Consider the following 15,526-nt stretch of genomic DNA (forward strand, 5'->3'; position numbering starts at 1 on the left):
TAGGTCATTTTTCAGTGCAGAAACTAGAGATAAGAGAATAACTACATGAACTCTGCCCGTTTTAAAGATTTAAGATTACAAATAAAGGGTATAGAGATTTGAACTTCCGTTCTCCAGAGAATGGTACGTAATTTTTATTCGGTTAAATTACAAGTTTAGTGGAAGAATTGGTAAGTTTGTGGCTATAATGTCTTAAAATTTCTTAAATATTAAATAAAAAGTTGAAGTACAAGTGGAAAAAATTAAATATTTAGTTGAATTGGGATAATTTTAGTACTCTAAAACAAAATTCAAGTTGTTAAATATTAATTTATATAATGCATAAATTATGTTATATGTCCCTTCACATAGCTTATGGGTTGACATTATCTTATTATTTTATAATACAAAATGTGTTTTAATATCCTTGTATTTTAGGATACATCAAAACAATAAATAACACAAAGTGAAGATTTTAATATATGTTATTTTTATTTAATTTTTTTACATAATGTATATTTTAATTCGGTAACGAATTAATAACAAAATTTTGAGTGTATATATCACTCACTATTTTAATTTAAGCAAACTAAAATATTATTACATTTTATCTAAAAAATACTTTTATTAATAAAAATACCTTGGAATATTATATTTTACCTAAAAAAATATTTTTAAACTTTTAAAATTTCAATAATACCGAAAGAAAAAATAAAATAAAATAAACATTACCCAATGGAAATGGTTAATAATTTGTTTTTAAAATAACTTTCAAAAATACACTTTTAACTATTTTAAAAATACTCTTGTGTTTTTTAAAATTTTATTTATATATATATATATTGGAAACTAAAAAAAAAAATACTTTTAATTTAAAAAAAATACTTCAAAAATACTTTTAATCTTAAAAAAAATTAAAAATACATTTATAGTTAGTATTACATTTCAAAAATACTTCTGTAACTTTTTAAAGTAACATTAAAATGTTTGTACACAATCAATGAAGTGTTGATAGACAATTTTCGACCATATTTTGATAGTAAGATTTTTTTTTTTTTTTTTTTTTATTCTTGTTAAATAAATTTATTTTTTTTAATTTTATCTAAAAAGTTGTAAATTTTGGTATTATTGAAAATTAGTTTTGAGGTAATTTTTATTAATTATTATAAAATTTAATAGAAAATACATAATTTAAAATATTATTTTTAAACCATTTAAAATTTTAAAAATTTAAAATTGTACCCCCAAAGCTTGACGTGGCAGCATGAAATAGGATGATATTTCCAACTCTCCGCGACTTTTTGTACCTGCCTCTTTTCACCAACCGCATATCATCTACCACATGCCACGTGTCATACTATAACAAATTCATAGATGGGCCCCACCACATATTTTGTCTTTTTGACTAATCTTTGTCCATTACAAATGAATATTTTATTTCGTTTAAAATATGAAAATATATAAATAAATAATTTTTACTTTTAAGCCTATTTCCTATTTTATCTTAATTATCTTAATTATAATCATATTTTATAATAATTTAGATTATCATTTTCCTTATTTAACTTTTTTAATATTAATATTATGTAAATTGGTTGATATTTTTATTATATTTTTTGGATTTTTCTATAACATAAAATAATTTCAATGATTAAAAAAAATATATATATTATAGAGGAATAGGAAGGTCTGTTATTGTGGACCCCACATTCTCACCAATCGCGTTCACCTACCCCCGACCCGCTCCCTCTAAAAGTTGACCCGAGTCATCACCGGTTCGAACCGGGGCGTCATTCCTCTATATAACAAACCACCATTTCCCTTGTTTGCCGCAAAACACAGAGACGTGATCGGAGCTCACTGGAAAGAGAAAAAGGTAAAGAAATATTCAAAGGAAGTTCAATAATCTCCGGCAATGGCATCCACCAACAACGAACAAGAAAACCAGAACCAAGCCGGAAGGCACCAGGAAGTCGGCCACAAGAGCCTCTTGCAGAGCGATGCTCTGTATCAGGTAACAACCGTCGGATCTTCAGAAACTCTTTTGATTCTTCCGATTACTGAAATTTCTCTTGTGCGATTCTCTGTAGTACATTCTTGAGACGAGCGTTTATCCAAGAGAGCCTGAATCGATGAAGGAATTGAGAGAATTGACTGCCAAACATCCATGGTTAGCAATTGATCTGTGTTTTAATGCTTTCAAAAAATTATCCGAATCTGTATGAAATTAATCGGAAATCGGAATGGATCTCGGAAACAGGAACATCATGACTACATCGGCGGACGAAGGACAGTTCTTAAACATGCTTTTGAAACTAATTAATGCGAAGAAAACGATGGAGATTGGAGTATACACTGGCTACTCTCTTCTCGCAACAGCCCTAGCACTTCCGGAAGACGGACAGGTGCGTAGATTCTTCCGATTTCTTTCTCTTTCAAAATCAAATGCGAGTTTTCTGATAAATAGAGAACAAATTTGTGATTGTAGATTCTGGCTATGGATATTAACAGAGAAAATTACGAGCTCGGTTTACCGGTGATTGAGAAAGCCGGCGTTGCTCACAAGATCGAGTTCAAGGAAGGCCCCGCTCTCCCTGTTCTTGACGAGATGGTGGCTGATGTAAGAACTTTTTTTCTTCCCTAATTGAAATTTGAAGAATCAATTACATAACCTTCAGAATGATAACTATTTTACTATTTTAGGAGAAAAATCATGGAAGCTACGACTTCATCTTTGTGGACGCTGATAAAGATAACTACATAAACTATCATAAGAGATTGATCGATTTAGTGAAAGTTGGAGGATTGATCGGGTACGACAACACACTATGGAACGGATCAGTGGTTGCTCCACCCGACGCCCCATTGCGCAAGTATGTTAGGTACTACAGGGACTTTGTGTTGGAACTCAACAAGGCTCTCGCTGCTGATCCAAGGATCGAGATTTGTATGCTCCCTGTTGGTGATGGAATCACTCTCTGTCGTCGGATCAACTGAAAACGTTAACGTTTCATGCACTCTCACTTACGCAATTGCTCTTCTTCATTGCTTGCCTCTCTCACTTTTTAATATCAATTTCCTCCGAGTTTTTCCATGTAATTCATATTCAACATTTTAATGGATAATATATATTACCTTTTTATATTCTAAATCAAACAGTTTAACCCGTTCAACTTAATCACTCTAATTAATAATTTAATAAGTAATTATATAATTTTTTTTTTGGTTTAGTTAGGTGAGTGGATGATTACAATAACGTGGGCCCACCACCAAATATGACCAATTGAAAATATTAACAATTATATTTTATAAAAATGTAAATATTTTAATGTATAAATATCATACATTAAAATCAAATTATAAATACAAATTAAACTTATATTTATATTTGCCAACACACATTGGATTATATTTGGGCCTTTGGGCCCATTTCGAAAAGCCCATCTTTGCATGGGCCCATTTTGAAAAGCCCATCTTTGCATTGCTAGGATGAACCTCTATTTTTTTGTATTGGGTTGGGTTGTCGGATAAATCATATTTATACATAATACATGTTACACATTAATCTCATAAAATTCAAATATCAAACATTCATAAGTTACAACACACTACTAACACCGGTATAAACATAAGATATTCTTATCTTTATAATAATCTTAAAAGTCAGATAGGGTTGGATTGGGTTGTAATTTTATTTTCGAATTGATGGCATTGCGGTTGACCCGACCAAAAAAAATGTTAACCCGCAAACTGATTCCAATTCTCGATTTGAAAAAATTAAACACAACCAAACCAAACAAAAAAAAAATTAATTAATTAATTTTGGGTTGTATAATTTGAATTGGTCAGGTCTTTAGTCATATGAACACTCATATACCTTAGTGAAAATATATATTATTACAATAATTACTAATTAATTTAAACAACCGATGTAGTTAATTGAAGATGGTGGACAATAAGTTCATCGTTAACCCACGAAGATGGTGCCAAATTTTTTCTACCGTGTCCAACTGTTTGTGGTGGACAATCAGTTATTCGACAATATTGTATCTACTTTCAAATTGGCAAGTTGGTCGAGCTTATTACCTTATATAATGAGACATAGATATTTTCGTTCAACCCAACATAACACGAGACACATTAAATTGTCCTATAATTGATCTCTAAAATTAAACCTTATCGAGAGAAAATAGAATCAAAAGGAAATTTTTAGTTAGGGGGAGAAAATAAGCAACTTCCAATAGGAAATACCAAAAATAATGCACCATAATGTTAGGAACTTTCACAAAATATCAATTTAATCCTTGCTTAAAAATTTAAAAAAAAAAAAATCAATTGTATTATTAAATTAAAATTAAAATAGAGAATTTCTAATTTATTCTTCAAAATTATAAAACTTAAACTTTTAATTTTATATGAGCTATAAAAAACGTCTTTTAGTTTTGTGTCTAGTAAATTCTTAACATATTCGTATGTTTAATTTATGTTTAATTTACCTTAAATGTTAATTTTGTGTAACGTTAAATTTTTAAAAAATATGGTAAGTCAATAATTTACACAAAATTAAAAGCTCAATTATATATTTGACACACAATTAAAAGGGTGAGAAATAATTATATAATATTTAAGGTTCACGAAATTAGACGTAATAAGGGAGTACTGGACCTGTGAGCACTTTGAGGCGAGGAATCTCCATTTAAACCGAGAATAATAAGAGAGTAGAGAGAGATTTCGACTCGACCCAACTCCATGGACATCTAAACATCTTACGAAACTTGACTTCTACAAATTATTCTTAAAAAATATCAATTTCAAACCCGGTAAAAATAAATAAAAAAAAAATTTATATAGTCTCTGTCTCGTCCGGAGAACATCTTAAATTGAATTCGGAAGAAAACCAGCTCAAACCCATCCATTTCATTAATTGAAGAATGTTCTTGCCATTATTGTGCGTGTGTTTGGAGAATGGGCGGAAGACTAACCGGTAATTGATATCTCTTTTTAGGTATATAAACTAACTTATTGGCATAGATAGTAATTTTCAATTCTTTTTAAGGAATGATTTAGTTCCTCTCTATAGAGGATGTGAGATCTCACAGTCCATCCTCTCTTGGGACTAGCGTCCTCGTTGGCACATCGTTTGTCGACTGACTTTGATACTACTGTAATAGCTCAAGCCTACCGCTAACAAATATTGTCAGTTTTGACTCAATACGTATCTATCGCCGTCAGTTTCATAATTTTAAAAAATACGGAGATACAAACCTAGGTTTAATTCTCGATTGGTACATTTAATAGCAAGCATATGAGCTTGATTTTTTTTCCAGAACGAAACATTCGTTAACCCATGAACTTTAGATGGTAACAATTTATGTCGTGTAATTTTAACTTTGTAACCATTTATACCGACCAAAAAAGAAGAAATTAAAAAAAAAAAAATTATGACTACAAAATAAATAAAAATTAAAAATTAAAAATTATGTCACATTACAAAGAAAATCTACAAAATAAACATAACTATCTAAATATTCTCACACATACTTACAAAACTTTCAAAATAATTTCAGACATTTCTATTTTAGGTATCTACAATTTTAGGTATTTGAAGATTTGGACAATTTTTTTTTTTTTTAAATAATAAACATTTTTTAATTTTTATTATTTTTATTAAAAGTGATTTCTTTTTCAAATTCGAGAATTTTATGCAACAACCACGTAATATTGTCGAGAGATCAATTTAATTGCATTGTCACTCGTTCTCAAGACTTACCATGTCTTGATGGTTGTATAGAGGTCTCATTATCACAGAGACATCGATAAAAAAAATATCAATAAAATATTAATGTTACCGTCAATTTATATGGTTGTTTTTTTTTTTTAATTGGTTATTAGGATCGTTCGTGTAAAAATTAAAATTAAAAAAAAATCATTTTTTCATAAGAATAACTCTCTTATTTCCCAATCTCATAATAAAGGATTTTAATTACAAAAAGTATTTTTATAATTTAAATAAAAAAAAAAGTAAAAAGAGAAAAAAAAATTGTGAAATAACAATTAAAATTAATATATATATATATATAAGCAACAACAATGAAATAGCAGGACAGGGCCCACAGAGGTTTATCAGACGGTGACTGTTGGTGGATTTCTGATGTGCTGTCCCACAGAATACCAACCCTTCTTGAATCATCCAGATTACGACACGTGGCATATCCAGCTATGAGTGATTGTGACGGAGAGCTGACGTGGGCCCAACGTCGAGAAGGTTCCACGTGGTTGTTCTTCGTACATTAGGCACCGACGTGGACCCACAAGAAGGAGCTGACGTAGGCTTCACCCATGGGATCTTTCCATTCAGGAGATCACAATGGAGGCGTCCAGATGAGAACCTTGTGAGCCCTAATGCACCGCCGCTGTGTCCTATTCCACGTGGCCTCGCCATTCCCCCCTCCAATTTTAGGGTTTTTTTTTTTTTTTTTTTTTTTTTTTTTTTTTTTTNTCATCTTAAAAAAATTTCCAATCTTGCCACGTCTCCAAACGTTTTAATTTGCATTGAATAAATTTTTGGGTCTATTCGATACAAGGATCTGATCTCGAGTCTCGCCTTGAAACGTTTTTATAAGACATTTCTTTAAAATTCGAAGATTTATTTACCATAAAATTGAACGTCCAGTAAGTTTATTGGACTAAACGTCTTTTAAAGATTAGAGACATCATTTTTTTTTTTTTGGGAAAATTAAATTAATTTGTTAACCAATTTAAATAATAAAACATTTTGAATTAAGTAGTAAAAAGAATTATCCCAACCCAAAATAATTATCCATTAAAATAAACTCAACTAAATGATAAATTTGACTTACCCATATGATACAAATTGTGGAAGAATTAATAAAGGTCTAAAACTTATAATACTATTTTTTATATATAGCTACAATAATTATAATAATAGAGTACGGATGTATGGTATCGTAATTGAATTATTGAAGTGGAATAGTAATTATGTGACGCTTGTTTTAACCTAACGAACAAGTCAATCGTGTGAAAATCAAACTTAAAAAACAATTTTAACACATGATCGAATCTCGAGTTACGTTTGGTCGAGAATGTTTTATGAAATGTAAACGAAGAAATGCGTTAAAATAAAAGAGAGTAATGTTATAGAGTAAAAAGGAATAAGCAACGATCACAATTTTGATAGCATATAATTCAGATAGGAAGAATTCACAACTTGTCATGTTTCCTTATTGCATGTAACCGAGACAGTCTAAAGGGTTAGAGGGTTAGGTTAATTTATATATATCACAATGTTCTAGAATTTACCAAAGAAAAAGAAACTTTCCGAAGAAGGAAAAACGGTAAAAAAAAAAATGAGGAGGTAAAAATGCATTTATTGGTAAAGAAGAAAATGATGCACCAATCAACCGAGGTATATGTGGCTATTATTTCGTATAAAATTTGTAAAGGACTTGATAGGGCCACAAGAGAGTTCATGTCTCGATGGTATCCAAATAGATGGATGTTGAGAACGTCTCGACAGCATAGTTGATTCGTGGGGTTGGTTCTCGATAAACGTGTTCGAGCAAATAGTAAGGATTGATGACATTTCGAGACTTGGGATAACATCATGATACGTGGATTATGTTGTTGGGAACCAAGATGGTGAAATGAGATGAGATACAACATTGCATATGTGAAACCTTTTATTTCTATATACGCGTGTGTATATATATATATGTACGTACGTAGGTCCCATCCATCAATACTCACTAGATTGCTATATAATATGAACTTAAAAGTTAAATTAATAAAAATAACATGAAATTTGACATTTTGTCTAAAATATACTCGTGAATCTTAGAAAATTTAATTAATATTTTTTAATATAGTACTAATGGTAAAGATATTTTTAATTTTTTTTAAAGTTAAAAGTATTTTTGAAACACGGTTAAAAATTTAAAGGTATTTTTTTTTATGAAGTGTTTAAATATTTTTATTAATTTATTGTCGAATTTATTGTTGAGATATAATATTTAGAAAATATATTAGTTATGGAATATACTTTAGATAGTATATTTTAATATTTTGTATATTTTATATTATTCTTAATATTTAATTAGTTTATATTTTCGTAGGTATTAGTTGGTAGCTTGTATCCTATTTAAAGATTATGAATATCAATTAGAATACACACCTTCGATCCCACCTCTTAACACTTATATTGAAACTTTGCAAATAAGGATCAAAATTGTTGTCAACTTCTCCCTACCCAAGGTTATATATGCTAAGCCGTTGTATCTTTCTCTTGCTTGCTTATATAACGTCTCTTTCCAAAATCTCTCCTTCTAAAATCTCTCTCTCTCCTCGTTTTCTAAAACCTTCTTTTAAAATCGAGGCTAGAGGCTCGATCATACGTCGCTTGGCCGTAGGCGACGCAAGAACAAATTGGCTTAAGCTCACTTGTCGCTGGAAAGTGAGTGCCGCACAATCGCTAGTCCGCTGCCTTCGAAAGTGCGATTGTGTCAAGTGCAGGGTACAACGACCAAAATAGATATTTTCAAAATTGAATGATAAAAATAAATAAAAATTAAAAATATATGACTAAAATACAATGAAACTTGTATTTTTGTTTCTCTTTCCTAATAAATAAGAGAATATTCAAATATGTGGGCAGAGACGTTCCAACTAACTTTTTATTTTATTTTATTTTTTTATTGACATAACTAAATAGAAATATATTTGATACTATCTATTATTTCTTTTTATTTGAAATTTTAAATTAGAATTGTATTTTCCCATAAGAATGGGTTTTCAAAATTAAATATTAAATGATTTTACATTTTTAAATAATTAAAAACAAGAAACCATAAATAATTACATATTACAAGCTAAATTAGTCGTGAGCTATCAATAAATATAGAGCGTGTGACTTTCGATCGTTTGAAATGTAATAGCAACTTTATCAATCGAGCTATATTTGAATTAACCATCTTATGCTTTCGAGCTTTCGAGTTGAAGAACGTTTTAATTTTCTCCGACAATTCTCCGTGCTGTGGACACCCATAGGATTCTCAATGTTTGGATGACATTCATGTTTCTTTTGGACCATCTACATTCATCCATTTCTTGTCTTAAAAAAAATAAAAAAATAAAAAAAATAAAAGAATATATATATATATATCTATATATATATATATATATTATATTATATTTGAAAGACAACTTTGTTTATTTTCTTGATTTTTCTAGATTATATTATATGGAAACTATTTACTTTAAACACAAATGTGACCAAATTGAATTCCATCTTAATCAATCAATAATTAATAATAATAATTTTTGAAAAGAGGGTCTTTGTAATAGCGAGCTCACTACTAATAGATGTTGTTTGTTTTGGCCCATTACGTATCTCTATTAGTCTCATTGTTTTAAAATGTGTCTACTATGGAACTTCGATTAGGGCCTCGCACTGTCTGGTGACTGACTCTGATACTATTTGTAATGACCCAAGTTCACCGCTAGCAGATATTATCCGCCTTAGTTCGTTACGTATCTTCGTCAGTCTCACGATTTTAAAACGTGTTTGATAGAGAGAGGTTTCCATACTCTTATAAGGAATGATTCGCTCTCTTCTCTCATCGATGTAGGATTTCACAATCCACCTTCCTTAAAGGCTCAACGTCCTCTCTGACACACCTTTCTAATAGATATTGGCTACTTTTGCTTGGACCTTTCAATTAATGTGCAAATATTTAAATAATATAAGTTATAAGCAAAATTGATTAAAATAAATAAATAAATCACATTTAGATTCCCATCCTTCTCCCCCAAATTCCCAATTAAAAAATTAATGATTTAGGAAGAAATTAAAAAAAAAATTATTGAATTAACGCCGTGAGTCACCTAATGATCGTGTGAGATCAAACATTGGTTGAAGAGATGAACGAAACATTCCTTATAAAAATGTGAAAACTTTTTCCTAATAGACGCGTTTTAAAACCGTGAGGCTAACGACGATATATAACAATCCACAACGTACAATATCTATTCACGGTAGGCTTGAGCTGTTACAGATCGATATTGAGATTATGAGACTATCTGATTAACACTTCACATTAATAACTTATCTAGAATATTAAAATCATACGAGCTTCTCGAACATGAGAGCCGAGTTGGTCGATCTATAACAAGTATAAAGATTTGGTAGATTTTGTCCTTTTAAAAAAAAAAAAAAAAAAAAAAATTCAAAATTTGTTTGTCCCATATCCTTCCCCTTCCCCGTTCCTATTTAAACCCTAAATCCCCCAACTCATTATTATCTGTTGCTCTCTGCTCAATCTCTCCCCCGAGAAACAGAGAGAAACAGAGAGAAAACAGAGAGAAACAGAGAGATTGCTGCAATTTTGCTTTAATGGAGGCTCTCTCTGTTCCTCTCTACATTATAATATCTCTCTTTCTTTTAGCTTTCTTTTCCATTTCATTTCTAAAGAGAAATGAACAGCCAAAAGCCCAAGAAGCTCTTAAGCTTCCTCCTGGTTCCATGGGTCTGCCATGGTTTGGAGAAACTCTGCAGCTTTATTCTCAAGATCCCAACATATTTTTCTCAGAAAAACAGAGGAGGTTCCTTAAAAAAAGAACAAAGTTGTCGAATTTATCCAAAAAGAACACAAATAAACCAGAAATTCTAACTGGGTTTTTGTTTTTGGTGGCAGATTTGGAGAGATTTTTAAGACCAACATTTTGGGATGTCCTTGTGTGATGTTGGCTAGCGCCGCCGCTGCCCGGTTTGTTTTCGTGACCAACGCCCATTTATTCCGGCCGACTTACCCTAAAAGCAAGGAGACTCTGATCGGCCCGGCGGCGCTTTTCTTCCATCAGGGTAACTACCATTCTAACCTCAGGAAGCTTGTTCAAAATTCTCTCTGTCTTGAACGCCTCAGAACTACTCTTGTTCCTCATATTGAAGCCGCCGCCATTTCCGCCGCCGATTCTTGGGCCGCCACCGGCCATGTCGTCAATACCTTCCTTCAAATGAAAAAGGTTCGTAAAAACAGAGACTTTTATATAAATCTGACCAGAGAATTGTTCGGAATTGTTCGGAGGGAGTCTTAATTGGCTAATTTAAAAAATGATCATGAGTTTATAAGTAAGAATACATCTCCATTGTTACGAGGTATTTTGGGAAGCCCAGAGCAAAGTCACTAGAGTTTTTACTCAGAGCGGACAATATTATACCATTGTGAAGAATCGTGATTTCTAACATGGTATCAGAATCCTGTCCTTAACTAAGTTATGTCAATAGAATTCTCAAATGTCAAACAAAGAAGTCATGAGTTTCGAAGGTGTAGTCAAAAGTGACTAAATGTTGAACAAAGGGTGTACTTTGTTCGAGGACTCTAGAGAAAAAGTTGAGCCAAGGGGAGGTTGTTCGAGAGCTTCACAGGGGTCTCAGGAGAGGCTCTATAGTCTACACTTTGTTAGAGGGAAAAACTGTTGAGGATTGTTGGAAGAGAGTCGTTGGAGAAGCCCGTTCGAAGACTTCAAAGAAGAAGTCAAGCCTCGATTAAGGGAAGGTTGTTCGAGAGCTTCATAGGACTTAGGGGAGGCTCTGTAGTGTACTTTGTTCGAGATGAGGATTGTTGGGAGGAAGTCCCACATTGGCTAATTCTCCATTGATACGAGGCCTTTTGGGAAAGTACAAAGCAAAATCACGAGAGCGCTCAAAATAGACGATATCATACCATTGTAGAGAGTCGTGATTTCTAATAAATTACTCTTTCAGACATATATTTCCGACAAAACTAAGAATTGTTCTTTCTGTTTCAGTTCTCTTTCGAGGTAGCGATTGTGGCGGTGTTTGGTAAGCTAGAAACTCAGTACAGCGAGAAGCTGAAAGAAAATTACTGCATATTAGACAAAGGCTACAACTCTTTTCCGACCAGATTACCAGGAACAGCATATTCAAAAGCATTATCAGTAAGAAAACAAAAAACACCCAATTTTTTTCGAACATTCTGAGATTCCCATGTTTTTCTGACACACAGTTTCATTGAAGGCGAGGAAGAAGCTGAGAGAGATTCTGAGAGAGATAATTGTGGAGCGGAGAGAAAAAGGGGCGGCGGAGAGAGATTTTGTGGGTCAGCTTTTGAGCTACAGAGATGAAAATGGAGAGGGATTGAGTGAGGAACAGATCGCCGACAACGTCATCGGAGTTCTGTTTGCGGCACAGGACACGACGGCGAGTGTTCTGACATGGATTCTGAAGTATCTTCATGACAGTTTGAAGCTGTTTGAGGCTGTCAGGGTAAGAATGTCTTTTTGCTTTTTTGTTCAGACAAAACGTGGTCGTTTTAATGGTGTTTTTGTAAAATTTGTAGGCAGAGCAGATGGAAATTTATAGAAGAAATGGAGAGGGGAAGATGCCTCTGTCTTGGGCTCAGATTAAGGACATGCCCTTTACTCATAGGGTATGCTTGACTTTTTACTTCGTTTTTAAGAGTGGGTTCGGGTTGGGTTGGAGTAGGTTGGTTGAGTTGATGACTCGAGCAACTCGAATAGAGTCCACAACTCAATCCTCTATTTTGAGTTAGGTCGGGTTGAGTTTCTGTCGGATTTTTTTTTTTAATACTTATCTACCATACATACATGTTACATTAATAACTAAAATCTAATAAAGTTCAAGTATCGAGCGTTCACAAGTCACAACGCTCCACTAACATCCGTTGCAAACTTAAGATATTCTAAGTTGGGTTTAGTTGTAACCTTAATTTTAGGTTGGTTAGGTTGACTCGAACAAAAAATGTCAACCTATAAACCGGCCCAAATTTTCGATTTTTTAAAAATTCAACGTAACCCAAACTGAAAAAATTTAACTCAACCCAACATTTATAGTTTGGGTTGGGAAGTCCATCTTGACTGGGTTATCTCGACATCATTTACGGTTTGGGTTGGGAAGTAAGTTCATGTGGGCTTAGTACGAATGATATCAGAGCCAGTGAGTTAACGAGGATGTTGGGCCCCCAAAGGAGGTGGATTGTGAGATCTCACATAGGTTGAAGAGAGAAACGAAACATTTTTTATAATGGTGTGGAAATCTCTCACTAACAGACCTGTTTTAAAATCCAGAGTAAAAGCCAAAAGGAAAAACTCAAATAGGACAATATCTACTCGCGGTGGGTTTGGACTTAGACAGTTAAATTAATATAGGAACTAAAAATACGTCTCTTGACTTTTTATATATAAAAAAAAAATTTAAGATAATAATAAGTAATTTAATGAAAAGCATATGGTTATTTTCAGGTTGTATTAGAGAGCTTGAGGATGGCTAGCATCATATCCTTCACTTTTAGGGAGGCAGTGGTTGACGTGGAATATAAAGGTACATTTCATGGGTAATTTAGTAATTTCAACAATATATTTATTTTTAATTAATGAAAATATCAAATAGGCTAAGTAAATAATATTATATCATATTTGTTTAGGGTATCTTATACCAAAGGGATGGAAGGTCATGCCCTTGTTTAGGAATATTCATCACAACCACGACTACTTCAATGATCCTCACACGTTCGATCCCTCTAGATTTGAGGTAAACTTTCAAATCTATCTCGTTAAATTACTTTTAAAAATATCTCACAGATTCATGAACTTTCAAATTTTGTGTCTGGTAAATCCATAAATTTTTAAAAATTCAATAATTTGATTTTTTTTTTTTTGTGGGTTATGCAGGTAGCCCCACGACCCAATACGTTCATGCCATTTGGTAATGGAGTACATTCTTGCCCGGGGAACGAACTTGCCAAGCTAGAGATCCTCATCTTACTTCATCACCTCGTGACCAAATTTAGGTAAATCCAAACCCTAAAATATGTTGTCAAATTACAAATCTTGAAGCTCTCGACACTAACACAAACCGAAATTATATTAAATGCCATGTTAATGTTCTATCAGTGAAATTTTTTATTTTTTATTTTTTGAATTGACATTTTAATAATCAATTCAAACCTAGCTCAACCGAAAATATATCAGCTAATTTTTTTTATTGGAGGTTAATAATAATATAATAATAATACAAAAAAATGTGTGACGCTTGCAGGTGGGAAGTTGTGGGACCACAGAGCGGGGTTCAATATGGGCCATTCCCAGTGCCTGTCCACGGGCTACCGGCCAGATTTTTCAAACAAACAACAACCAACCAATAGCCTTTCATTTCATGTTCAAAAATATAAAAATAAAATAATAAAATAATTTATATTTCTATATACTTTTATTTTAAAATCATCCGATATATATATTATATTTACGTTTATAAAATTAATACCCTCCACATGGGGTTTTTATTTCCATTCGATTATTAATTATTTAATCATTAAATTATATCTACACGACTTAATAATAATATTTCTACCCGCTTAAACATATAATTCAACCGATAAAATATATATTTTCGATCAATGTTGTCGAATATTATATTTAATGTCAATTTTAATAATTATTAAAAATATATATTAGAAAGGAAGGATTAAGGTAACTAAAAAGCACATCCTTTTCTGACGTGGATCGCTGTCTTGGGCGCGGGCTCCACCGATTGTGGTCCTGGAAGCGCCACGTGGTAGTGCGCCATTTGTTGTAAAATTTGTACGTAGATTTTTGTGTGTATGGTGCCGTTAGGCTTATTTGTTATTTGAATCAAGTCTTATTTTCTTTTATGATTTGGGTTTATTTTGTAAGGGTAGATTAGTCTTTTACTTATAATTTTTTTTAGTATAAATAGATTATTTTATGATGTATACTAACACGGTTTTCCTATCTATTGAAAATAATAACTTTTTTTTGCGTATCTATTATATATATATACACTACTGAAGTGAGCTGCAAAAGCTATCGAGATGATCCAAAATGCACTCAAATATTGCTCGTTCTGATATATCATTCATAACTCTTTGTATTTGTGTTTCCTTACTTCTCATTATAATTGTCAGTTGTAACTTCTCTATTAGAAACATTAGTCGTTGCTCTCCAACAACACTAATCACTCCTCTTCCACCAAATACGTCTCCACTTGGAGGTGAAAACATGGTCTTGTTAAACGGGATCTTGCATATGCATATAGTGGTGGCATCGTCGATGGTAATGGCGTCGATGTTGCCGAGCTTCAAGTAAATGAGTGGGCTATGTTGTTTTTTTACATAGGGGTGCCATGTCGTAGTGGGAGAAGGCTCAAAAGGAGGTTTCTAACAATGGGCCACCGACATTGATTCTACATCTAATAATTTTAATTTTGATAGCAAAATCGAAATTTGAGATTTGTTGAATCTTGATTAATTGTTCCTTGAAAATCCCGTTTAAGATCATATTCTAGTTCTTTGAATTAATCCCTCAAAACCCATTTAGATTGACTTTGGGTCTAATTTTCTAAAGCAAACAAGCCAGCCAACAATTATATCATTCTTGTTGATCAATCTCTCTACGAACCACCTTGACCCATGTCAAGTCAATTTTAGACACTGCATAACTCGAACCAAATCAAGTCTATTCATTTTTGCAGAAA

The 15,526-nt window shown here is 32.1% G+C and overlaps 2 protein-coding genes across 2 annotated transcripts; both read left to right on the forward strand.

The window, feature by feature from the left end:
* The first annotated feature begins 1,799 nt into the window (after positions 1 to 1,799).
* Positions 1,800 to 3,127, forward strand: LOC111811296 (caffeoyl-CoA O-methyltransferase 5). The gene is made up of 5 exons (XM_023698074.1): positions 1,800 to 1,993; positions 2,070 to 2,149; positions 2,240 to 2,384; positions 2,468 to 2,599; positions 2,683 to 3,127. Exons 1-5 carry the CDS (start codon positions 1,895 to 1,897, stop codon positions 2,974 to 2,976), a joined length of 750 nt encoding a protein of 249 aa, XP_023553842.1. The 5' UTR covers positions 1,800 to 1,894; the 3' UTR covers positions 2,977 to 3,127.
* Positions 3,128 to 10,349: 7,222 nt separating this feature from the next.
* Positions 10,350 to 14,209, forward strand: LOC111811273 (abscisic acid 8'-hydroxylase 4-like). Its single transcript, XM_023698041.1, has 9 exons — positions 10,350 to 10,596; positions 10,689 to 11,016; positions 11,803 to 11,952; positions 12,032 to 12,280; positions 12,354 to 12,443; positions 13,276 to 13,354; positions 13,458 to 13,564; positions 13,705 to 13,823; positions 14,072 to 14,209. The coding sequence occupies exons 1-9, from the start codon at positions 10,388 to 10,390 to the stop codon at positions 14,175 to 14,177; spliced, it is 1,437 nt and encodes a 478-aa protein (XP_023553809.1). The 5' UTR covers positions 10,350 to 10,387; the 3' UTR covers positions 14,178 to 14,209.
* The last annotated feature ends 1,317 nt before the right edge of the window (positions 14,210 to 15,526 follow it).

The sequence above is a fragment of the Cucurbita pepo genome, chromosome LG15 (assembly GCF_002806865.2).
Source record: "Cucurbita pepo subsp. pepo cultivar mu-cu-16 chromosome LG15, ASM280686v2, whole genome shotgun sequence".
Lineage (NCBI taxonomy): Eukaryota > Viridiplantae > Streptophyta > Magnoliopsida > Cucurbitales > Cucurbitaceae > Cucurbita > Cucurbita pepo.